Below are 24,624 nucleotides of genomic sequence, written 5' to 3'. Positions count from 1 at the left end.
GCAGCATCGTAAAAAACCTTAGGCCAATCAAACTCCCCTGTTTAATTTCTGGAGTCCATTAGCTGAATGACTTATATTAGGGGAGAGGGCAGTCCTGGCACTTGTCAACCACATTTACTCTAACTAGACTTGAGGCTAATTTTTTCTTTCCAATTGCCTTTAAATTCTAGTCGCCTCTATATTTGAAATCTATTGAAAATATATAAGGTTGAAATATATATTTTTTCTTGTTAAAAGATGAACACTGATGAGAATTTATTTCAGGAAAATTTTAGAAAATATTTGTCCAGTATTCTCAGAATATACTGGTAAAGAACAGTCTATTTGACAAAATATGATTATAAAAAAAAGAATCAGGATGAAATAAAAACACAACAATCTAAGATGAGAAGGTATCAGACTGAGATTAAGAAGAAAAGAATTCAAAGAACTGAAAACTCAGCAGCAGGGTGTAAATCTTCTTTTAAGCAATAAAGAACAGAGCTGACAATGCAGAAAATACAGTCAGTGGTGGATATGGCAAAGTTGAGAGACTGCCTGGAATTTATAGCAAAGGATAAACAAATGAAGATGAAAACAAGAGAAAAGACGGGATATGGATGTCAGAGAAGAGTCATGGTAAATAATAAACAAGAATAAATGAGAGGGAAGCAGGTCATTCAAAACTATTTTTCAGTGCCCACTTACATTATGCCTTGCGTGAGGTACAGGGTATTCCGTTGTGAACAGAATAGAGTGTACCCTGTTCTTATGGAATTTAGGGATATGGAATGAAAAAAGTTCTTAGTTTTATTTTTTTTTAAGTGTGTCAATTGAAAGAAGAGTAAATGTGAGAAGAAAATCGAGCAATTTTTGTGACTTGAGAAAAAACGAACATTACTGAGGATGCATGAACCCCGTACCTAGATAAATTGATGTTCATGTGAATAAAGCCAACAGAAAGAATTTCTCAGATACCCAGCATCTCAGAAAATATATTACCTGTCTACTTTTCTTGAAAAATTTTACTCAAAATCATGAGAAATGTGACTCAGAATAAAGAACTGAAGACGTAGAAATTGTAATATGAAAGGGAGCTCTGGAATTATTTAAACACAGAATGAAAATGAAATTTAATTATGTCTCAGTTCCAACATCTCAGGTTGTGATAACAGTAAAGAAGTTTGAGGAAGGCAGAGAAATAAAAAATAGGGGTGAATGTATGTTAAGTGACTTTTTAGTTAGGGATACAGAGGGAATGGGAGTTAGAGTGGTCACTAGAGGTCCTTCTGACCTAATTATACATTAAAGAAATTGCAGTCTAGCTAAATAACGTTTAGCTGCTGGTCCAATGTCAGCAGTTAGCCGTGGCAGAGCCAAACTCAAAGGCAGCTCTGCCTCACAGGCCTGATCACTTCCCACCCCTTACATGCTCTTCGCCACACCATCCTTCTTAAAGATTGACTCTGAAATCACATCGGCTGCCGATGTGATTCTCACCACTGGGTTTCAACAGCACCAAATCTGAGTATATCTTTTGTACATTGAAAGCTCTCTTTAAGGAAAAGGACTCTATGAACATATAAGGTGTAACTAGATATACATATTAAAATATGAAGATGAATACCCTTACCCCGTGCATAATGCCTAAGGATGGGGAGGTTTTTTCCAACTCACTGCTTCTTTTCAGTTTCTATAACCCTCAAAAGGCAATTTGCCGCCATTCTGCACAAACAAAAACCACACTAGAACAATGTCAATCAGATGACACATCTGTGTTAAGCTAAATACCTAATTACTAAAAAGATGAGGCAATTAGAATTTAAGGTGGGACAGCTTTTTAGTTTTTTAATTGTAAGCAAGTTATTTTCCTGAATGAGAAAAACAGACATATCTGTAACTTTACAAAAATATATTTAATAGAAGATAATGCATATATTGTATATTCTAAGTTTTCACATCTAACTATAATATGTAAATAAAACACTCACTTGCCTGTTTACATTTGGGTTTTGGAGAAGCATATTTCAAAAATGGAAATGAGAAAGCCAAGAAAATGCTGACCTTCTCCCTATTTCCTGACAGGTGACTTTTATGATGATGTTAGTGTAAAACTAGTTCAAGTCCAAAGTCCTTCTTTACCATTCGTGAGCTTATGTTCTTGATGGAGAACCTTTGCCACATATTTTACAGTCATCTGTTTACTTTATCTCTGTTTAGAGGTCAATTTTTTTTTTTTTTTTTTTTGCGTTACGTGGGCCTCTCACTGTTGTGGCCTCTCCTGTTGCGGAGCACAGGCTCCGGACGCGCAGGCTCAGTGGCCATGGCTCACGGGCCCAGCCGCTCCGCGGCATGTGGGATCTTCCCAGACCGGGGCACAAACCCGTGTCCCCTGCATCGGCAGGTGGACTCTCAACCACTGCGCCACCAGGGAAGCCCTAGAGGTCAATTTTTAAATCTATATCTAGGTAGTACGTGTAAAAACTGATTTATACATCTTTAATTAGGGAAAAGCAGAACTTGGAGAATATACAGTGTTTCTAAGCAGAGAGATTTGGGCTGTCTGACAAAATGTGGAAAGAATTGGAGAGGTTGCTACTTGGCAATAGAACAGTTGTCATGGAATTAAGCTCTAACCGAGTGTTTCTCAACCGGCAGGGATTTTGCCCTTCAGGGGACATTTGGCAACGTCTGGAGACCTTTTTTGGTTGTGGTACTGGGGTGTGTGCAGGGTGCTACTGGCATCTAGCGGGCAGAGGCTGGAGAAAATGCTAAGTACCCTACAATACACAGGACAGCCCCTTTCCCCCCGACAGAATTAGCCAGTCCAAAGTGTCAGCAGTGCTGCTGTTGAGAAACTGGCATAAGAGACCTTAAAAATAATCTGGTATAATCTCTTCACTTCACATTTAAACCCAGAGCGGCTGAATAATTTATGGTAGGTTAGAAATGAAGTCTAGGATCTGGGCTTCCTGATTTATGCCTGTAACCATTCTACTCTACTGTGTCTTCTAAATCCCCACAGCTTTCTTCCCAACCTCTTTTCCAAAGCCTCTGGAAAAGTGATGTCAGAAATTTTTCTCTGCACAGATAAAGATCTGGAATATACCATATGCATGTTTCTCTATATGAATGCACTTTGTTTCCAAACTCAACCTAAAAGCTGCCATAGGAATGGCAAGTCTATATATATATATATATTTTTTTTTTTTTTGCCGTACGCGGGCCTCTCACTGTTGTGGCCTCTCCCGCTGCGGAGCACAGGCTCCGGATGCACAGGCTCAGCGGCCATGGCCCACGGGCCCAGCCGCTCCGCGGCATGTGGGATCTTCCCGGGTCGGGGCACGAACCCGTGTCCCCTGCATCGACAGGCGGACTCTCAACCACTGTGCCACCAGGGAAGCCCACAAGTCAATATTTTTGACTTTCCCTTTAAGAGCTTGTTGTTTCAATCTTGGGATGCAATAGAGTCACTTGGTAATTTGAAAAAAGAAAGAGAATGGAATATTGAATGAAAGGATCTGTAAAACTCAAAACTATAGCAGGAGAAAAAAATAATAGCAGGAAGAAGAGAACCAGAGAAACACAGTAATGAGAGGAAGCTAAAAAAAAAATCCTATAAAGTTATTTTGCAGCTTATAATTTTCATTTAAAAAATCTTATTAAGTGGTACACCTTAAATTTACACAGTGTTGTATGTCAAATATATTTCAATAAAAAAACACATAGGTGGGTAACACACAAAACATCTGTTTGGATTAAAATATGTTCAAATCTCAAAATGATGCCACCAACTAACAGTCATAGCATTTGTCCTTTGCAGTAGTTTATAGTTAGTTCTGAAATAGTTCATTCATTCATTTCTTTTAGTTTAAATGTGAATCCATTGCTACTACGTTCCAGAAACAACATTGTGGATGCAAAGATAGCACACAATCCTCGCTTTTGGGAGTTCACTGGCTTCCAGAAGAGAAAGATGGGTAAAAATGATGTCCAGTACCAGATACTAGGTGCAAAAACAGAGATGTGTCAACAGCAGGTATGGGGTGGTACACATTTATCACCTCTGTCTGGGTTGAATGTCTCTGATTAACACAGGCATTCCCATTTATTCCTGGACCCCTTTGTGGCCAGAAACAGATGTTCACAAGATAGTGTGACAGGACTGGAAGAAACTAACAGTGTGACTCCTTTATACATGAGATCGCGGTAAAGAGCCCAGCCTTTTAATCCAGATAGACTTGGGTTCGAATGCCAATGCCTCCCCTCAGACACCCACACACATATACCCACCCACTGCTTGTTCTTGGTCAAGTCACTTATCTTCTCTGATTCTTGTTTTCCTCTTCAGTAAAGTTAGGAAACTAAAATACATTAAGTGTTTATACATAGGGCCTATAATTAATAATACTGTATTGTATACTTAAAAGTTCGCTAAGAGGATAGATCTTACGTTAAGTGCTCTTATCACAACACAAAATAATAATAATAAATAAAGAGGGCAGGAGGAAACTTTTGGAGGTGATATATATGTTCATGACATAGATTGTGGTGATGGTTTTATGGGTGTGTGCTTATCTCCAAACTCGAGTTGTTTACATTAAACATGTACAGCTTTTTGTATGTCAATAAAGTGGCTTTAAAAATACATTGTTTAGTACCAGGCAGTAAATTTAGTACCAGTAAATGGCAGTAAATTTAGTACCAGTAAATGGCAGTAAATGGAAGAAAATAATCGTTATTATTGTTGTTATTATTTTTCTTATTATCGAGAGGGTTGTATTTTGAGCTAAATGGTTTTTATTAACCAGAAAAAAATTGAAAATTAGTTTGAGACATGCCTACTTTGGTAAATGGTTCTGTAAACAAAGCGTTTCAGCTAGGAATCTAGTCCCATTTTCCTCAATCCCTAGGAATTATATATAACATATTAGAAAAGTATGGCTATTTATGTCCACCTTTGACATGCATTTTCTTTGTGATGCTTGGGCTGTAGTAGGTAGTCTGATAAAGAATTTCCTGCCTCAGCTACCAAGACCATGACTAGAGAAACTCTTTGGATGACACATGAATGGCTCTTCTATGGGTCTAACAAGCCAGAGCTTTTATGGACCCAAACAGCTCTTTTTTATGTGTTTTCTAAAATTGCTTTTCAGTAGCGATCTGGTTTATAGACAGCTCTACCTACATTCCATAAATACCTTTTCACTTGTTAATAAACCTCTAAGTGCACTGAAGATCTAATGTAGTTGATAAATGGTGTTCTTTCTATTATTTATTCCAACTTAGGGACTAATTCTTCTTAGTAATATATTCCTCCACCTAAAACAGACTGAATGGATTGGAAGTTGCCCACACATATTTTCTTGGAAAATTGTATTTGTCTATTTGTTGCACCACCCACTCTACATTCACATTTGAGAGGTGCTAAATAAGTCACACATTTGAAAATGTCATGCATGTCTAATTTTATGCCTGGCAACACACATTTTTTCTTAAATTTTAAGGAAAGTAAATAATATGCCACATTTCAAAAAATTTGCCAAGGCTTATGTTATTGTTACAGAGCACATAAGCCTCCATGACAGCAATTCACCTATATAATTTCATAATAAAACCACATGCTTTTCATTTCTATGATATGAGAAAGGCTTGGACACAAATAATGGCATTCGATCTTTCATAAACATAATTAATGCCAGAGGGAAATTTCTGAGTGATATCTTTTCCTTTGCCATGGAATCAACAAAATTATGGGAAACAGAAACCAGAATATACTTGTTTGAAAATCACAAAAGTGATAGTATAACTATTACTGAGAGATCCAAGGAAAAACTTACTTTAAATCAAGATCAGTATCAAAAACATTTGAACAAGTACAAAGATAAGCTTATTTTAGAGAATCACATTTGACTAGTCCTTAAATGTGAACTGTTTACTTGTCAGTGGTTAAGCTGTATCAGATAAATATAACTTCATCTTAATCCTGTCTACCAGGTAGTATTTATTTTTCCATCAATATTAATTCCTTTCTGTACTACTGGTTCCCCTGTTATTATTTTTTTTTTTGCAGTACGCGGGCCTTTCACTGTTGTGGCCTCTCCCGTTGCGGAGCACAGGCTCCGGACGCGCAGGCTCAGCGGCCATGGCTCACGGGCCCAGCCGCTCCGCGGCATGTGGGATCTTCCCGGACCGGGGCACGAACCTGTGTCTCCTGCATCGGCAGGCGGACTCTCAAGCACTGCGCCACCAGGGAAGCCCCCCCTGTTATTTTTAAAGTGACTTTTTCACTTTAAAAAGTAAGAGAGTGTTTGAAATATATCATTCTACTATTTTTATTTATTCAAGAACCGTTGGAATACAAATCAAAATGTGTTTCTTCTCTCTCACTACTCGCCATCTCCAATGCATTCCTCTCCCAGGAAATGGAAGCACCACCCATCCAGGTAGTCAGTCAAATAATGTAGGAGTCACCCTTCATTTTTCTCTTTCTTCCTCCCAGAGAATCAGTACACAGCAAGTCCTGTCAGTTCCACCTGCAGATAAATCTCCATCCTTCACCCCTCTCCATCTACACCACCACCCTCTACTCTGGGCCGCCATCATATTTCTCATCAGGCTAATACAGTAGCTGCCAGAAGGGTCCTCCTACTCCCACACTTCACCCCAAGCTCTGTCCCCAACCACTTGCCACCAACAGAGACCACAATCTTTTAAAATATACAAATCAGATCACATCAAAGCTCTGCCTAAAACACTCAGCTTACAGCCTTCTCCTGGAAACCAGCGAGGCCCAGCTGCCCCACCTGCCGTATCCTCTGCCAGGGAGCCCCTTCCCTACATGTTCGTATGTCTCCGATTGCTCCACTACCTATTGCTTCAGCTCACTATCATCTCTTCATGGCCCTTAAGGCTTTTGAGTTTCTACAAAATTAATAAACTTTATTTTTTAAAAGCAGTTTTAGGTTTACAGAAAAACTGAGCAGAGAGCACAGAGTTCTCATATACCGCCTCTCCCATAGCTCCCTCAGCAACTTTCCCTGTCATTAACGTCCTGCATTCGCATGGTGTACTTGTTACTCTTGAGCCTACACTGATATGCTATCATTAATGAAGTCTAGAATGTGGATTAGGGCTCACTCTCAGTGTTGTACATTCTATGGGTTTTGACAAATCCCTCATGTCATGCACACACCATTACAGTATCATACAGAATAGTCTCACTGCCCTAAAAGTCCAACTATTCATCCCACAGCTTCTGGCAACCACTGATCTTTTTACTGTCTCTATAGTTTTGCCTCTGGCAGAATGTCATATACTCGGAATCACAGAATACGGTCACTACTTGATTTTTTTAAATGTTAATGTAATTATTGTCTGGGTACCCCTCTGGACTATAGGACTCATGAACACGGGGACCTCATCTGTCTTGTTCCTTCCTTTGTCCACAGGGCCAACAACAGGCTCACAGAGAGCCCTCTGCAGGAATTCCTGGATTGAATGAATGGATGAATCTACCTACCAGCCCAGTAGGGAGCGATCACCTACACACTTCTGAAACATTCCTTTCTCAGTTTGTTCTAGTAACTTTGGAGTAGCCTTATTTAGATTTTTGAATTTTACATGGATGTTTTGCAGACACTGGGAAAGGAAGAGTTAGTTGTTCCCTGGCCCCAGGTAGTTGAGGGTGTGGCTACTACAAGTCCTGTTACTACTTGCGATCAGTATGTCAGGCAGGAGTTCATCCAGTCATGGTGGATACAGGGGCGCTCCCTGAGCTGGAGATGCAGAATCTGGAGCATATCTAACAAGTGAACGGCAACCTCTGCTCTGTCTCTCTCAGCCCTCTAGGACTCACCAGCTGCTCCGGAATCTGCTTTCCCACTTTCCTCCTTGCCTTTGCTCTTCTGAATTGTAAGTATTTACTCCCTGAATAATCTCTATTTTTATCACTCTGTATCCCTTTCTATCCTCCCCTTCCTTCCAACGTTCCAAGCAGAAAAATACCCTAATTGTGACTTATGAGAGGGAGGACAACACTTGAGATTTCCTTTATTTAAAAAAGAAGAACCACATATTTTAAAACACAAGGAACCATAACAAGGAACCACACCCTCTCTACCTAAAAAATGCCCAGGGGTCTCTGCCAAAATTTCCATAAAACCTCCAACTTTCATTAAAATTCTTTACCCTTAATCTTCACTATTTAAGATATAAAAATCTTAAATTATTCTTTTGTTGATATTGTCACAATTTTTAGAAATCTTCTCTCTTAGTGCCTGGCCCATAGGAGATGCCTCTAAATTCATGATAATAGAAACTTCAGAGTGCATGGGAGCTTGCTACTCTCTGTATTTTAGATTCTAGGAAATATGCCCATCTTCACGCTATTCAAGGCCTTAATTGTTTTATATCCTTCAAGTTGAGACCCACTCAGCCTCTGTTTTCCAAAGGGAGCCCTAACCTTTCTAACATAAACCTCTTCCAGGAGGAGGAGCAGAAATAAACAAAATCCATTAAGACACTTCGCAACACTGTTGCTTGTGGGAAGAATAATTAGCATGATGTCTTTGGGGGGGGCTGTTAAAAACTGAGGAAGGAATGTTTTTAAAAATGTGCAAAATTAAAAAGAACATAGCACACAGGAAGAAAAGATATTAAAACCCATCTGCAAACTTCAAATATTTTAAGTTATATCACAGAATTTTCAAAAGAATAGGAAAATCTTATCATTCTATTAGAAAGGTAACTGTTAACTCATTCAGTACCAAAGAGCACTGCCTAGTCTAGTGTGTTTAGGTTTATTTGGGGTTCTATGTTTTTAATATGAAATACACTTTTAAAGTCTTCATATCTATAATTTGTAATTTACAGAGCTATTTGCAGTGTATTCTTTCATACTTTTACGTTATTCATTCACCTAAAAAATTAGTTGATTATGGATTGTTTAGCCCTTTAGCCTATAATCATCTCCTTTTCATGCCTGGAATTTCATATATTACTTTCAAGGCCCTTTAAAAATAAGAAAACCTTATTTTTACTCATTAAGAAGTAAGCTTGCCCCAAGACACATTTCTTTATAAAATTTTTCCCAAGTTGCACAAAGATAATATAAAAGAAGAAATAAAGCAAGTCCAAAGTGTACCCATGAGACTTAAATGGCTTTGAGGATTCCACTGACCTCGGTAAATCACTTTCTAAAACTTCGTTTTCAGGGTTGATCAAGTTACGAAAAGCCTCAGTGCAATTACAGCCTTATTCTGCAGGTCAGAATCCTTAATTCCGTAGGTTTTCCTTTAGCTATCACTCTGCTGTCAGATGTGAAATATTCCCAACCTATCAGGGTCATAGTCTTGCTTCTGTTCTCAGTCTTTTCAACATTCTTTTGAATGGCAATATATCGAATAATATTAAGCAGTGGGCTCAGTAAAGGATAAAATATATAAAGAAGCAAACTTACCATCAAACACGTTACTATAATAACAAATATGCTGAGAAAAATGACAACAGCATAAAATCCTTCTTTGCTCCAGATTTTGTCCGCTTCATGCTGCCCTTGTAAAACATTTTTCTTTGAAAGCAAAACAGAAAGTCCGATGTTAAATGAGAGCTTGAGGAGACTGGTGTTCTTATCAGACACTAAACATATTTTTAGCTTGATTCCATTCAGTGTAGAACACACCTACATCCCCCGCTGCCAGAGCTGCTTCTCAATCTGATCTAAGACATTGGATTGCCGTTCTTATAGGTTAAGACGCTATTTTATCTCCTGTACAGGAGCAAGCATGCCCGACATGGCACATAGGGCCTTAGGCTTTGTGAGTGTCCCTCAGGGTCTCTCTTGGAAACTACCTGGTTCACAGGTGAGAGAGTTCTGTTCTTTTCTGTGCTGAGGAAATTGTTTATGAAGCTCTCCTTACTCTGCTTTCAGGCTCCTCCCATAACATCAACACCCTGCTTTACGTGCTGTAATACTGCTTTCTGCTTTTAAACAGAAGTGAAACAGGTGCAAACAAAATCTCACGATGCATCAATAAACAGAGCAACAATGTCGGCATCATTGCCTTTTTTTTGTTTTCTTTTATGAAATCTTTTTTTTTTAAATGCAGTCTATTTTGTCAAAATCTGATTAATGTACCACTTTAACCACATAAATTGTTAGGGTTTTATATTTTATTTAAAGCAACAGGGAACACCAGAATGTCCAGAATTATTTGGCACTATAAGGGAAAATAGTTTTACTTTAATTTCTCTCTTTGTTTATTTACTTAGCTTACTATTTGAAGGGTGGAAGGGTAGAGAAAAAGCATGAATAACATGTGAATGAGTGATTTAGTTTTATTTTACCCATTCTTTTTAAAAAAGCACATCTACTAAAATCACATCTTATAATAAGGCAATGAAATTTAATAATTCAGTGAAATTTATAGATTTATGGTTAAAGAAAATTGAGCTTGAAACCAAATGGTCCACAATTAGGAAAAAAATATAAAGGCTAAATCAAGTCAAATGCTCCCACTCATCTAAAATTATATTTTGTTGGAGTCTGCTTTTTCCCCTTTTGGTTGAGATGTCTCTAATGATTAAGAAAGCCTTGAGAAGCATGATAGTGAATGATGAAAGGCCACATGGAGAGTGGCCCTGGAGAATGAGAGGTCGTCTTGCACATTCCAGCGTCAGATGAATTCCCAGCTTAATGTAACCCCTGGGATGACTTCAGCCTATACTATGTGGAAAAGAAGAACCACCCAGCTGATCCTAGTCAACCTACAGAATCATGAGAAATAAATAGTAGTTGTCTCAAAAAGAAAAAAAAAAAAAAGCCTTCAGCAAAACCTGTACTTGTAGGTGTCTGAACCTGGAAATCATTGTTAATTATTTTTCAAGACTTAAAAACAATAAAATGCATTCCACATTTGTAAACTAGACAAAAAGAAATATTTGCCTTGAAAAATATTTTATGAAAACTTTTATCCTGAAACTCAAGCGAGTCTTGGTGGGGAGTTGAACAAAACAGAATGGAAAGGATCTCTGAGTTCAATTGTGGTTACAATAACTATGTGAGGAAGACTTCTATTGCTTGAAGTAGCTGTTTCCATTTCCTTTGCTTGTAAAATATAGATATGCTCACTGTAATATCTTGCCTTCTTTAAGACATAGACACATTTATAGATGCAAGAAATGATTTATGCATGTTTTTAAAATACATAAATGGTAAGTTGATGGAGAATCTGAAAATACTTGCTGGATGAAATGAGTAGAAACCAATATGTCCTGAAAAGGAAATCTTGGGGTCAAGTGACAACGTGTCTTTTACTCATTGACCTTAGCCAGATCATATTTTATTCCTATGTCTCTGTACACATAGCTGGAAACTAAGAGAAAGCTCTTGTAGAAATCAAGTATAAATATGGAAATGAGTGTTTTTGCAGGCAAATAAATAGCATCTATTGCTTGCTATAAAAGCAAGCCACTTAAGCCTTCAAGTAGGTAGCATAAACTTGTCAAATTTAAGTGTGAGAATCTGAGCTTTAGTTCATGTAAAATTTGGATTAAAAAAGGAGTGGTTAGGTGGGTGGAAAGAGATTTTGTGTTCCTAACCTGATTTGGTTCCTTTCTTGTTTTTCCTACTATAGTTCCACACCTCCTGGAATACCAACAGGTTCCTTTCTGCTTAAGACAAATCTATTTTGTTTTCTCTTTTAACCAAAGCAGTAATGATGGAGGAATTAACCTCCCACCCCTCCATCCCCCGCCAGCACTTAGAAAGACACATGTTTTGAACTCCTAGAACTTAGCCACTGCACTTTCTTGGTAAATAGATTTCCTTCTGAGTCATGCTAGCCCTGCTGAGCACTACTATATTTGTACAGAGATCTAAAAACCTTGATAAGGGCAGGGTAATAAATGGAAAAGTTTGTAGTTAAGATCCCACAAGTCATAAGATTGTAATTCACAAGAATCTCCAATCTAACCTTTGTATAAGGTTAATGTGATGCCTTTCACATTTTTTTTCTTTTTTTTTTTTTTGCGGTACGCGGGCCTCTCACTATTGTGGCCTTTCCCGTTGTGGGGCACAGGCTCTGGACACACAGGCTCAGAGGCCATGGCTCACGGGCCCAACCGCTCCGCGGCATGTGGGATCTTCCCGGACCGGGGCACAAACCTGTGTGCCCTGCATCGGCAGGCGGACTCTCAACCACTGCACCACCAAGGAAGCCCATTCCTTTTACATTTTGACAGGGGACTGAAGGTTCAATAATTCAGAGGCTCCATGGCTGGGTCAAACCAATGCACTGTATCATCTTAACGTCTTATGTCACAACAATATCACTTTCCCTTTAGCTTTGTGGCAGTGAAAGAAGCTGCTGGGTTTTGTTTTGTTTGATTGTATAAAATTTGGGCAGTTTCTGGTACCGATAGCAATGGCTTCTCTATATCCTGTTTAATAATTTGATATGCTAGAGTTTTCTTTTCTTTTCTTTTTATTAAAACCAATTCTGACCCCAAATGCTGGGAGAGATGATACAGAGACTTTCAGAGCTACATCTCTTTAGAGAGATGGAGCACAAAGAATAAGAATAAAGTGGAAATGTTATAAATTAGCTGGTTAATTAATTGATTTAGGCAGATAAGTGAGTTGTATCCTACAACAATATGGTTTTGTTAGATAAATGCCAAACTTCCACTGTATCATGCACAAGGTAAACAATTCGGTCTGAGAGATCTGACCCATGTTAACATTGATTGCATTCCTCCTCGGCACTGTATGGCTAGGACTATAGAATTCTTTAGACTGCTGGCTAATGTTTAAAGGAACAATCACTAAACTCGTGGATTATGATTATATTTATTTGGTATGATTTTTTTCTCTTTGTAAACATGCCATGAAAGTATCAGTCAGTATATTGTCCTGTTATTTAAAGAAGGTAACTTCCTCCTTTGAAACATAAGACCTGTGAAACTGTGGTAATTTGCAACTGAACAACAACAAAATCCTAAATCATTTTTTTTTCACTATCATTGCAAAATTACTGCTTCAATAGACATTTAAGTTTGTAAAAACATCTAAAAATAGAAACTAAAACAATGCATTTAATTTTATTTCCCTGAGATTTAACTTATTAGGCAAGAGGAAGTCTGGTTTTTAATTTTTAGGAGCATCTTATTATAAAATAATATTTGAGGTCCTCCAATGTTCTAGGTACCATATATAAATATATAAAAGAAATAATGTCTTTGTCTCTCAAGAAACTTAAATTTGAAATAAAAATAGATGAATAAGCGAAAGGAAATCTCTATTTGGTAATTGTCTTTGTTTCCCAAGAGTCGTTTCTGATTTAAATAAAATCAAGCAAATAAAGAAATGGCAACAACAAAAAACACACCCTTCCCTAAAACTAATTAATAAAAGTGTAGGAAGAGATGCTTTGAGACAGCATTCACCATGTTCTGTAATCCATGTAAAGGATGAAAACCCAAAATACCAATATTCCTTTTTTTGTTCTGGTAATAAACATGTTACCATAACAGAGCTATAATTTGGAGATAGAAATGTGAAAGAATGGGTTGAGGCATAAGCTGTTACTACACATTTACCACAAATGATGAATAAAGAAGTGGGAAAACTCACAGAATACCTATCAGCTTAAACAACTATCAACAAATGCTTTTGCAGCGCCTCTTGGACTGTATGTGTCTGAAGCTCCCTCTGAGGGCCTGTGCACACTGCAGACGGCTCTCTCCTGTCTGCAGTTAGAGCTTCCGATCAGAGGGTACCGCTGGGCCCATTCTACAAGTGCCAGAACAAAACGCTCAAACAATACACCAGTCCCTGATGAAATGCTCCTTATATCCAATTAAAATACTTCCCAGTCTCCTGTAATATAATAGTTTCTAGATTCTAGATTTCCTAGATGTTTAGATTCCCAGAATTTTATACGAAAATATATTTTGATCATCAAATACACTTTCATTATTCAAATGCAATACAGACCTATGGTCTATTGAGGGCTAATCGTTCTGTGACAGGCATTCAGGCTAAGCTCCTTGCCTTCACCAGTCTGAGGTGTGTTGGAGGACCCCCAAATACTTGAGTTTAATTAATTTTTTGGTATGGTGAGCTTCTCTTGGTCTGCAAAGCTGGCTGACTCACTAAGCTGCCATACTCCTAAAGCCTTCAGAATGGCATTTAAACTCAGAATAAAGCAACAGGGTGAAATGCTTATTTTATTCACTGAAAGCTTATGGGAAGCAGAATAAATTAATCTAATGGTCTTTTAAAATTTTAAAGAAGAATTGTCCAGAGCAAGATGTGTGGAAGTCAGTCTGTGAGGGGCTTGAACTGTGGGCATGGAGTTTGGTTTGATGTACAAAAGGGAGCCCCTTCAGAGTCACATGCAAGGAGGGCTGGGGAGGGGTCTGGGTGTTTAAGCTCATGTTGACCTTTCTCCTGGTCTCTCTGAAGCATGAAGGGACCTCCTCTTTCTCAAAACTCCCATGGCACAGTGCGGTTATGTTATCATAGCCCTGTATTTTCCTTATCTGCTTGTCTCTTGTTGCCTTATTAGAACTCATTGAAAGCAAAAATCTTATTTTATTTGTGTGTGTGTTTGCTTATTCATTTATTTTTCTGACTTTGGACACCACCTACCTAACCCAGCACTTGGCTATTTGTACGCCTACTGTATGCCAGGCCCTGAATGAAGGCACTGAAGACACAGATGAAATGAAATGAAATGCTCTCAAGGAACGACGGTGCAGAGATGGACATGAAGGCCAACGTGGGGTATGGGGTTTTTGTACTAAGCTCAATGAGAACACAAAGACAGCGCCCACATCTGTGGAGGTACAAGGGAAAGCTTCACTATACAGTAGACTGATCTTGAAACATGAAAGGTGCACAGATGGACCAACATACACACAGGCTTGGAGGGAAGAAATGGTGTGGGGTGTCCTGGTGCCTATTAAGTTTGGAATGGCTGAAGCATAAACTAAGAGAGTGTTGTTCAACAATGATAAACTCAGCACACAAAGAACCATATACCACATTAAGAAATCCAGACTTGATTTTACAGGATTTAGGAAGCCAAAGAAGAGTCATGACATTAGGAGGGCATGGCCAGATTTGCTTTTAGAAAAGTTACTCTGGTGGCAAGAAAGAAAACACTGTGTGCATGTGTGGATGTGTGCATGTGCACGTGCGTGTGTGAGCTGGGGTTGGCAGCAGAGACAGCAAGGAGGGAAGCAACACTAAATGCAGGAAGACCAGTTGGAGGTTGTTATTACAGTCGTGGTTCAATGATGAAATACATTTTCATTCTGCAGTCAAATTACAGTTGTTCAGTGCCTACTCTTTGTGAAGATTTCCATGGTTTTTTTTCTTTTTTTTTTTTTTTGCGGTACGCGGGCCTCTCGCTGTTGTGGCCTCTCCCGTTGCAGAGCACAGGCTCCGGACGCGCAGGCTCAGCGGCCATGGCCCACGGGCCCAGCCGCTCCGCGGCATGTGGGATCTTCCCGGACCGGGGCACGAACCCGTGTCCCCTGCATCGGCAGGCGGACTCCCAACCACTGCCCCACCAGGGAAGCCCTCCATGTATTTTTTTTAAATTTAAAAATTTTATTCATATTTCAAGTTTATAAGATAAGGACTCTACCTATTTTTCCTTTCCTTTCCTTTTCTTCTCCTTTCTCCCTTCCTTCTTTTTTTCCTTCCTTCCTTCCTTTCTTCCTCCCTCCCTCCATCCCTCCCTTACTTTTTTCCTTCCTTCCTTCCTTTCTTTTTCTATACTCATTTAGGATATGAAGAAACTGAGGCTCAGAGAGGTTGATACTATGTAAAGACAGACTTAATCTCACAGAGATTAAATCACCCAAGGTCACACGCATTTTAAGTGCTGGCTTTGGGATCCAAGCTCAATCTTGTACCAAAGCTTTTTATACCATACCTGTGGCATTTGCTATAATGAGAGGCAGTGTGCTTTACTGCAAAGGGCAATAGACTAGGAATAAGGTATCTAGATTTTAAATATTGCTTTCTACCTCATTTGCTTTGTCACCTTGATGAAATCACTTAATTTCTACGGGCCTTACTTTCTGTATCTTTAAAATGTTCGCATGTGTTCCCTCAAGGTCTAATGCTTTGATTCTGTGAATTTAATTACATATGTTTGGGATGATGTTCATTCTAGCAAGTTCATTTGCTGGGTTCCTCAGCAAAAGAAAAATCACATTTCAAATTAATCCCAAGGTAGTGGAAAAAGGGGACCATTTTGACAATGAAGGCAATGAGGAGTAAACCCGTTGAGGAGGAAAGATTTGAGGGTGTTTTTGGGGACACCCAAAATTCAGTAAAATTCAGTAAAAGTAATCAATTGACAAATATACCTAAGTGGCTTTTCTTCTGGACAATTTGTTGGATAAGTCAAAATAAATTATAAGGCCATAAAGATTGGAGAAGAAAGTGTCAAAAAGGGAACTTTGACATGAAAATGAACTTCCTTAAGGAAGAAACATACGCAATGTGAAATCAGAGAATTTTGACCCTTAGGGAGATTTTTATATTATCAAATAACACACGATAAACAGCTTTCATCTCAAAGCCTCCTAGAATTGGGTCATGTCATGCTAAACGTGCAAATTTTTAAATGAAATATTCCATGAAACAGCCTACCTCAGGGGAGACTTCTGTAATTCCAAACTGGGATAAACTTTGATGCAAAACATTGATATTAAGTGAACGCAGCACTTCCTCAGACGGCAGAGCATCAGAAATTCCTGCTTTCCCGTTTATGGGAGACACAAATAGTTCAACACTGTTCTTCTTTCCCTAGTAAAAGCAGATCATTTGTATATGTTAATAGACATTTTAAACAACTTTGGGAAATATTTTTGACTTCCTTCTAGAAACATTAAAGAAAATCAGAGCTTTAGGATCCTAAAAGACATCTTGGAGATCACCTTTATTAGGTATGCCTGGTACACTTAATATTAGCAGCCCAAAGCCCAAAATCTTCAAATGGCCTTCTTTCAATTAGTTGACACCTCTAGCTTTGTAATTTTATATTTCATTCGATGCTGGTTTATTTTCCATTCGGTATTGTAATTTTTGAGATATATTGTTCAGATGGTTCCTGAGTAATTGTGTTTAAAGAAGCATTTTAAAATCAATTAAATGAATTAAGTAAAACCTGATGTAACAGTACAATTATTAGACATCACCACCCCATATATATATTTTTTATAACTTGTATTAATGTGAAGGTTGGACTAAGGAAGGTGATGCTGTCTTTGAAGTTGCTTCCCTGATCCTGTTCTTCACCTTAAATAAGTCACACTTTTAAGATCTATTGTTTGGTAGAAACAATGTTATGCAATGATATCATGTTACTTTCCTATTAGTATGACCTCATTACCTGAAACAGAGAGAGAGGATTTCTTACCTTAAATGGCTGATATGCCACATACCCATAAAAAACAAACACTACACAAAAATGACACTGCCTTTGATAGATTCTCTTTGACAACTTATACAAAGCACTTATAAAAGAAAATTGTTGTTAGTCTTTTCTTTTTGATACATGGAGTTCTCTCCTGCTAGAAAATTTTCTCTCTTTTTTTTTTTTTTTAGAAAGTTTTCTTTTAATGCAATTTATCAGAAGTTCAGCCACGTATAAAATGGAGTACTACTAGTCATCCAGGAAAAATGTTCCCGTGTTTGCAGTGAACAACAGACAATGACTAAATATTGCATAATACTGATGTGAAACATGTTTATAATAATTTAAATAGTTTATGACCTAATAACAACAATAGTAGGAAGAGAGCACTTGTTTTGGGCTTGTCATGCTCCCATGTGCCTTAAATCTGTTATCTCCAGGACAGAGGTATTAAGTTATTTCATTTTGTAAATGAAGGAACATTAAGTAGCTTGCCTTAGGTCATAGAGCTGGGACACGGCCAAGTTGGAAATGGAGTAGAATTCTGTGTCTGTCTCCAAAGCACATGCTCTTAATCACCGTACTCTGCTGCCTCAGGTATCATCATAACTTAAACTATTATAAGAACTACTCTTAGAAATAGACATGCATAAATGCTACTAACATTCTCTGAGGATATGCATATCCCTCTCTGGGTGTGGCAAATCCCTCTTTTATCCTTTCAAAGAGCTATTATGCTCTTTAAATCTATATATGTAAAAGTATATCTAAGATATCTGAGTATATATATAAAATCTAGATCTAGATCTAAGACATCTATAATACCTCACTTCTCACTTGAGCAAGGTACACTGTGGATATAAATAACCTATTTCACTCTTTCATGATAATGGGAAATGCTGTATTTCTTCTATGCTATTGAGTTAAAAACTTTGTTTTTTTTGAAAGCTTATTTAGTCCCAGAAAATAGTTGACTCACAGAACAAAAGTTGTTATGGGGACGAAAACAATTCACCCTCCACACAGAAAAAAAGTGAAAAGAAACAAAAATTCTAAACCAAAATAAAAGCAAATTCTTCTCCATAGTGGGAAATGCAGGTGTTGATGCAGTATAAAACTGAACTCAAGCAGGAGCGTAAGGATTTAAGGCAAGGAGAACAAGAAGTCCTTGCTTAAGTTTCTAATGCAGGGGAAATTAAGAACAATTTTAAAACTGTTAAAATGATTCTAAAGTCCTTTTTCACGGGAACCTCGGATAATTAGCTTTTTACAAAGAGAAAGTCGCTAAGATTTGAATTTGCTTTTCTTTGCTCACACCCACCTTCAAGTGCAGATGGGAACATGTAGTTGAATGATGTCAAGGTCCCTAAATACTGAGGAGAAGGGGGAAAGAAAGGATGTGGGTGATAGATCGGTCTAAAGTGAGTCTTATACAAAAGGTCCTTTGGGCTTCCTTCATCCCCACCTCAGACACCCATCCAAGTTTTCTCTCGACTTTTTCAAGGCTATTCTTGCATTGTACTTGGACTGCTGTCCTTAAGCATGGTTCTTCTTTATTCTTTATTCAAAATCCTCTGCCTATGTGTTCACTATCCTTCATCCTGATATATATATATTTTTAAAGTTATTTATTTATTTGTTTTTGGCTGCGTAGGGTCTTCGTTGCTGCGCGGGCTTTCCCTAGTTGCGGCGAGCGGGGGCTACTCTTCGTTGTGGTGTGCGGGCTTCTCATTGCGGTGGCTTCTCTTGTTGCGGAACACGGGCTCTAGGCACGCGGGCTTCAGTAGTTGTGGCGCACGGGCTTAGTTGCTCCGCGGCATGTGGGGATCTTCCCGGACAAGGGATTGAGCCCGTGTCCCCTGCATTGGCAGGCAGATTCTTAACCACTGCGCCATCAGGGAAGTCCCTCATCCTGATATACTTGAAGGGATTTTAATAGATGCTGTCTGGAGACAGTGCCTTACCTGATACAGAAGGTTTCCGTCTTAGGGAGAATATTTTGGGAGTAGTATCCGGTTGGTGAGACAAGTATTTTGGGCCCTTCTATTCATACCTACCAGGATAGCTAGTCTTGAAATTCGAGAAGGTTGACAAACTTTTTCTGTAATGGGCCAGACAGCAAATATTTTAGCTTTTAATTTAGACAGACAATCTGTTGCAACTACTCAACTCTGCCATTGTAGTGTGAAAGAAGCCTTAGACAATATGTAAACAGATAGGTGTGGTCTGTTACAATAAAACTTTCTTTACAAAAACAGGTGTCATGCCAGATTTGGCTCATGGACCATAAAACTATAGCATGGGTGTTCTTAACTATTGTTCATTATTCTTGAGTCCTGCAATAAAGATCAAAGCTTGTCATCTGGGAATGCGAAATGTTGGCATCTTACAATGAGGCGATTGATGTGCACTTGCTGGGGCAAGAGTCCTAAAGCTGCGGCCACTCCTTGGCGGAATATCCGAAGCAAGGTTATGTTCAGCCTATTTACATCCACTTGCAGTGTCTGGAAAATAAAAAATTCAAATTATAGTAAATCTTTGATTTTGGACATTCAGTTCCTGACGGATGACTGACCACAACAATTCCTGTGACTTTGAGAAATTCACACTCATCGTGCTTTATTGCATTTTTAATGGAGATTAAAAAATTATAGGGACATTTTATGTGAAATTTTAAATGGTCTTACTTAAGAAGATGGTATATTGTATAATAATGCAATTTGTCTAGTTATAATCAAGAATCATATGAATGATCAATTCATAAAGAATTTCACTGAAATGTGTGTTGGTTTATTTTGCTTTAAGTCCAGATGACAGAATGTAATATGCAGCCAAGTATATTTCAGTAATCCAAGCCAGAGGACATCTTTAATTTGTGTTCACACACAGCCACAGAGAGGAAGATGCTGTGTAAGTTCCGTAACACCAGACTTGGCAGTTTCTCTATATAGTGATTTGCTGCCAGTGCAAGGCAAAAGAATGAGCTGCAATAATGCATTTTCAAACTCTGGTAAAGAAGTCAATGGAAGTGATGATTAAATCTAAGGTAAACAATTCTTATTCCATTGCTTGGACAAACACTCTTAATTTTCAGGTTGTTTTGGAAAAGGACAAGTAAATATTTTAAAATTCCTAAAATATAAATCAAGATACGCAATTAACACTACATCCTTAATTTAAGCCACGGGTGCTATGATTACATTTACAACATAAACTGGTTAACTATGTATTTCCAAAAATGCACCATAATCACTTGAAACAGATACTTTACAAGGTGGAGAAACCAAACCTTTATATGCATTTCTTATTTTATAATGCTTAATTTGCTAACTTGACCATAGTAGGTTATCAGTAACTGTTGGATGTCTGCAATATCATTTGTTCTATAAAGTGAGGCACACTTGTATGTATACACTTCTGTGATAAAGAGATTGGCTTACAAGTGTAACCTACTATAGTGTAAGAACTCTCAGAGGACCTTCTCCCAGTTTGCTGTAGAAGAAGAATAATACTGTTCCCATAATTTATAGTTTTGTTAAGAAATAATAAATCCTCTATACATAAAGTTGGTACAAAATAAGTGATTGGAAACTGGACCACATACTTATTGCTACAGGAATCAGAGGGAGTTGAGGAGGTCAAAAGAGATATAATGGTTCCCAGTCAAAATGGCAGACCCAGCTAAAGCTCTAGACTGCTACTGCACATTAGGATCTTTTAATACTTGCATAGGGGCAGGGGCCATAGAGCTTGGTCACGTTAGGCAGCTGGAACTGGACTCCTGGCAAAAAATTGAGATCCACAAAAGGGAAGAACTATTGAAAATTCTACCCAACACCCCAACTATAAGGTACAACTTGCTCCTGGGAGGGGAAAAGGAGAATTACGCTGGGAGTAGGCAGAAAAGTGACATTAACACCATCCGTAATAATTTTTTTATTAACTAAAAGTCATCTAATGGTTCACAATTGTTTGCTATATTATCCTATGTACTTTTCTCTAGTCTAAAAATGTTTCCAATATATAAAAACACATTTTCATGCAGAAAGTAAGACTTGAGCTCAATCCTGAAGGATGAGTAGGATATGGAAATGCAGTAATGAGAAAAACATTATACTTTTAAGCATGATTTATGTTTTATGGAAACATGCTTTATGGAAAATCCAAGAGATTAGAAAAACTAAATCCACCTGGTGGCTCTGAGAAACAGAGGTTTCCTTTTATGCAGCAGCTTACTTTCAGCTCTGTAAGGCTGTGGAAATTGCCAAGAGATTGGAGTTTCTTTGCAGAGATGGGTTCCTTGGTTCCTGCAAACACTGCTGAGGAACCACTGACTTCTGGCTCACCAGCAGTGTTTGTCAGGCAGGGTGAGCAGGGCAAGCACAGCCCTTGATTCCCACGGGCAGGATTTGGAGCCAATGGTCTATGCTGGGAACTGAGAGTCAAGGGGGTTTTGCACACACTTGAGAATTCAGTTCCCAGGGCCATGATTAACGAAGCTTGTAACTGTGGAAACAGTATTAAAGTCTAACTTCCTTAGATCGAAATGGTGTATGGAAGTGAAATGGGAACTCAAGATTTAAAATCACTCAAAATGGCAACTTTCCAAGAAGGTAGAACAGTGCATTTAAAACAGAAATTTAGACTCCCTAACTAAAATGAAGAAGTGAGTTGAAATAATTAGTTTAAAACTGCAATCATCTGGTTCATTGCATCAAACATTTGAATAATTTGCCTCAGTTCTCTGCTTGCCTGTGAAAAGCTGGATTGATTCCAGAGCACATACATGTATTTCTAACTATTCACCATAAAATAGTGATGCTAAAATACAGTACAAACAAAAAACTACATATTTGAGGGCCTAATACATGACAGACACTAGGTATGATCACAATTTGAGAAAAAGAAAGGATCCTAGACAAAACGAGAATTTTATTTCAGAGAAAATAAAATAAATATGACTTCCTATAATAAGAGGATATATGTTACCACCTTCCTCCTGGATAGATGCTAGAAATACATAGCTTCTTCTCATCCTATTAGATGAGATCATAACAACTATGATAGAATATAAATTTCCATGGCAATGACAGTGTCACAACTTCAAAGTTACCATATAACAGTACAAGATATATTTTAGTCTTATTCTAAACCCATTTGGTCATTTCTATTATTTAACATACAAATGACTGAAATTTTTAACTTTAAAAGGGATTATAATGCTCTTTCCAAAGGTAAATGCTAAGCCACTTCACAGTAATGAATAATGCAAATAGAGTTACTATCCAAAAACAAATGAGTATTTGTATTGATATTACAAATATATAAACACACAGAAAAAATAAACATAATGAAAATTCAAAGATTTCAGACTCCATCTGTATTTAAATTTATTGGACCTCTGCCTTGTAAAGAGATTCCTGAGTCAGTTCCTTTTATCTGGGGCCCATGTCCCCTCACCCACTTCTGCTTCCTCCCACAAAGGAAATACCACTGTGTAGTATGACTTTCTTTCTTTGGTCACCAGACAGTCCACTAAAGTAGCTGAAGCCTATGAGCCTTAGACATAAATCAGCTTGAGGAAACTGATTAAAATGTAGTACTTGAATTTAGGCACCAGCATTATGTTTAAACTTTAAGTATGTGATTGGCTTTTAGCTATTTATATTTAAAGGACAGTTGAATTATTTTTGCCGGCGAGGGGGTCAGGTTTCAAATGTTAGTTACCTCTTGATGCTATAAGGTAGCCTGGTCTGTCATCTGATCACCCCCAGTAAGAGTCAAGATCACACCCAGTGGCCCCATTAGGGAGAGGAAGGCCAAAAAGATGTCCTCAAAGCCCCTCAAAGAAGTCCAGTCTCGATTCCCCACAGCAACAAACAAACCCAGCTTCCTTCAGGACCAAGCCAGTCAGGAGGAATCCACTCATCTCCTTCTAACTTTAACGTGTGCTCATTGCTACTCGGTATCTCTAACTTTATTCTTGGCAAGGAGTCTCCCCTTTATGGCCAGCAGTTGGATTGTCAAGTGATCCCCCGGAATAAAAGCAAAAATTTCTCTGTCTCTGAACAAAGAAGAAAGCCCTGACCTATTGGAGGCATTTTACACCATCACCCAATCCCTTCTTATAATTCTCTGTGTTGTCCTCTACTATTACTTACATACTAATGATTTTTATTTCCATATTTCACGTTCCCACCTTTCTCAGAGTCCTACATCTGTTTCCCTCCACCTGAATGTTCCACTTATGCCTCAAACTCGGTATTACCCAAACTGAACTTATCTTTTTCCCCTCTCCTCATCCACAATCAAATTTACTTCTAATTCTATATTTCATATAATGTGATGAAGTACCATATTTTGAAATCATGTTGACTCACTCTTTTACCTTATCTTTCACCCTACCATCATAACATCCAATTAATTATCAAGTTCTGTCTATTCTACCCTCTAAAAATCTCTTGAATGTTGAATCCATCTTCTCTTCATCTGTATTTCCACCATCTTCGTTCAGGCCACTATCATGGCTATCTGGACTATTTGAATAGAATCTTCATGGGTTGCCAATCTTCTATGGTCTCTAATTCATTCCTCATATGGACCTGTGCAACATTCTGGCTCAATTAAGTCACTATTCTGCTTAAAATACTTTGAGGAAATCTCATTTTTTAATGAATGGTCCTAACTCCTTGGTTCACTGCCATTGTCCTGTCCTTCCAGTCTTACTTCCCAAACCTATCCACCATGTTCATTATACTCCAGCTGTACCTAAGGTGTCTTAAACATGCCATGTCTTTTTGTATTGGGTCAGTGCGTATGTGGATCACTGGCTAAGCCTCCTTCCTTCTCTTTGGAGACTCAGCTCGAGCACCATTCTGTCAGATTTCCATGACCTCTCCTTCCCCTTCCTTTGCTTGCAGCTTTCAGTTCTATGTTGGACTTTACTTATTCTCTGTTTAAATTTTTATAATAAAAAATTCATATTTATTACAAAAAATATAAAGTACAGAAAGATACATAGTAAAAAAATGAAAGCATGCTTGTCTTCTCCTAACGTTTTATTCTAATCCTCAGAAACAACAAACTTCAACAAACAATACTATTTCTTGTGTATTCTTCCAAATATTTTTGATGCATATAGAATGTAAAATAATATGTATTTATTATACATGTTTATTATTATTAAATACAAATAGGATTAAACTAC

General features: G+C 38.0%; 1 protein-coding gene across 4 annotated transcripts in view; it reads right to left on the bottom strand.

Annotated features, from left to right (window-relative positions):
- The window catches only part of PTPRR (protein tyrosine phosphatase receptor type R), a 255,564-nt gene that overhangs the window by 97,587 nt on the left and 133,353 nt on the right, over nt 1-24,624 (bottom strand). For 3 of the 4 annotated variants that reach the window (XR_009543374.1, XM_060165339.1, XM_060165340.1), the window contains exons 3-5: nt 19,808-19,921; nt 16,652-16,807; nt 9,440-9,550 (exon numbers count right to left, since the gene is read on the bottom strand). Coding sequence is in view for 3 of the 4 variants with exons in the window: in XM_060165339.1 (XP_060021322.1) it covers nt 9,440-9,550; nt 16,652-16,807; nt 19,808-19,921 (381 nt within the window). In the remaining variant the exon portion in view is untranslated. The remainder of the gene's footprint in view (nt 1-9,439; nt 9,551-16,651; nt 16,808-19,807; nt 19,922-24,624) is intronic. The other variant, XM_060165341.1, reaches the window with a different exon arrangement.

This window comes from Lagenorhynchus albirostris, chromosome 11, assembly GCF_949774975.1.
Source record: "Lagenorhynchus albirostris chromosome 11, mLagAlb1.1, whole genome shotgun sequence".
NCBI classification, from domain to species: Eukaryota; Metazoa; Chordata; class Mammalia; order Artiodactyla; family Delphinidae; genus Lagenorhynchus; species Lagenorhynchus albirostris.
This window is presented reverse-complemented; position numbering and strand designations above follow the sequence as displayed.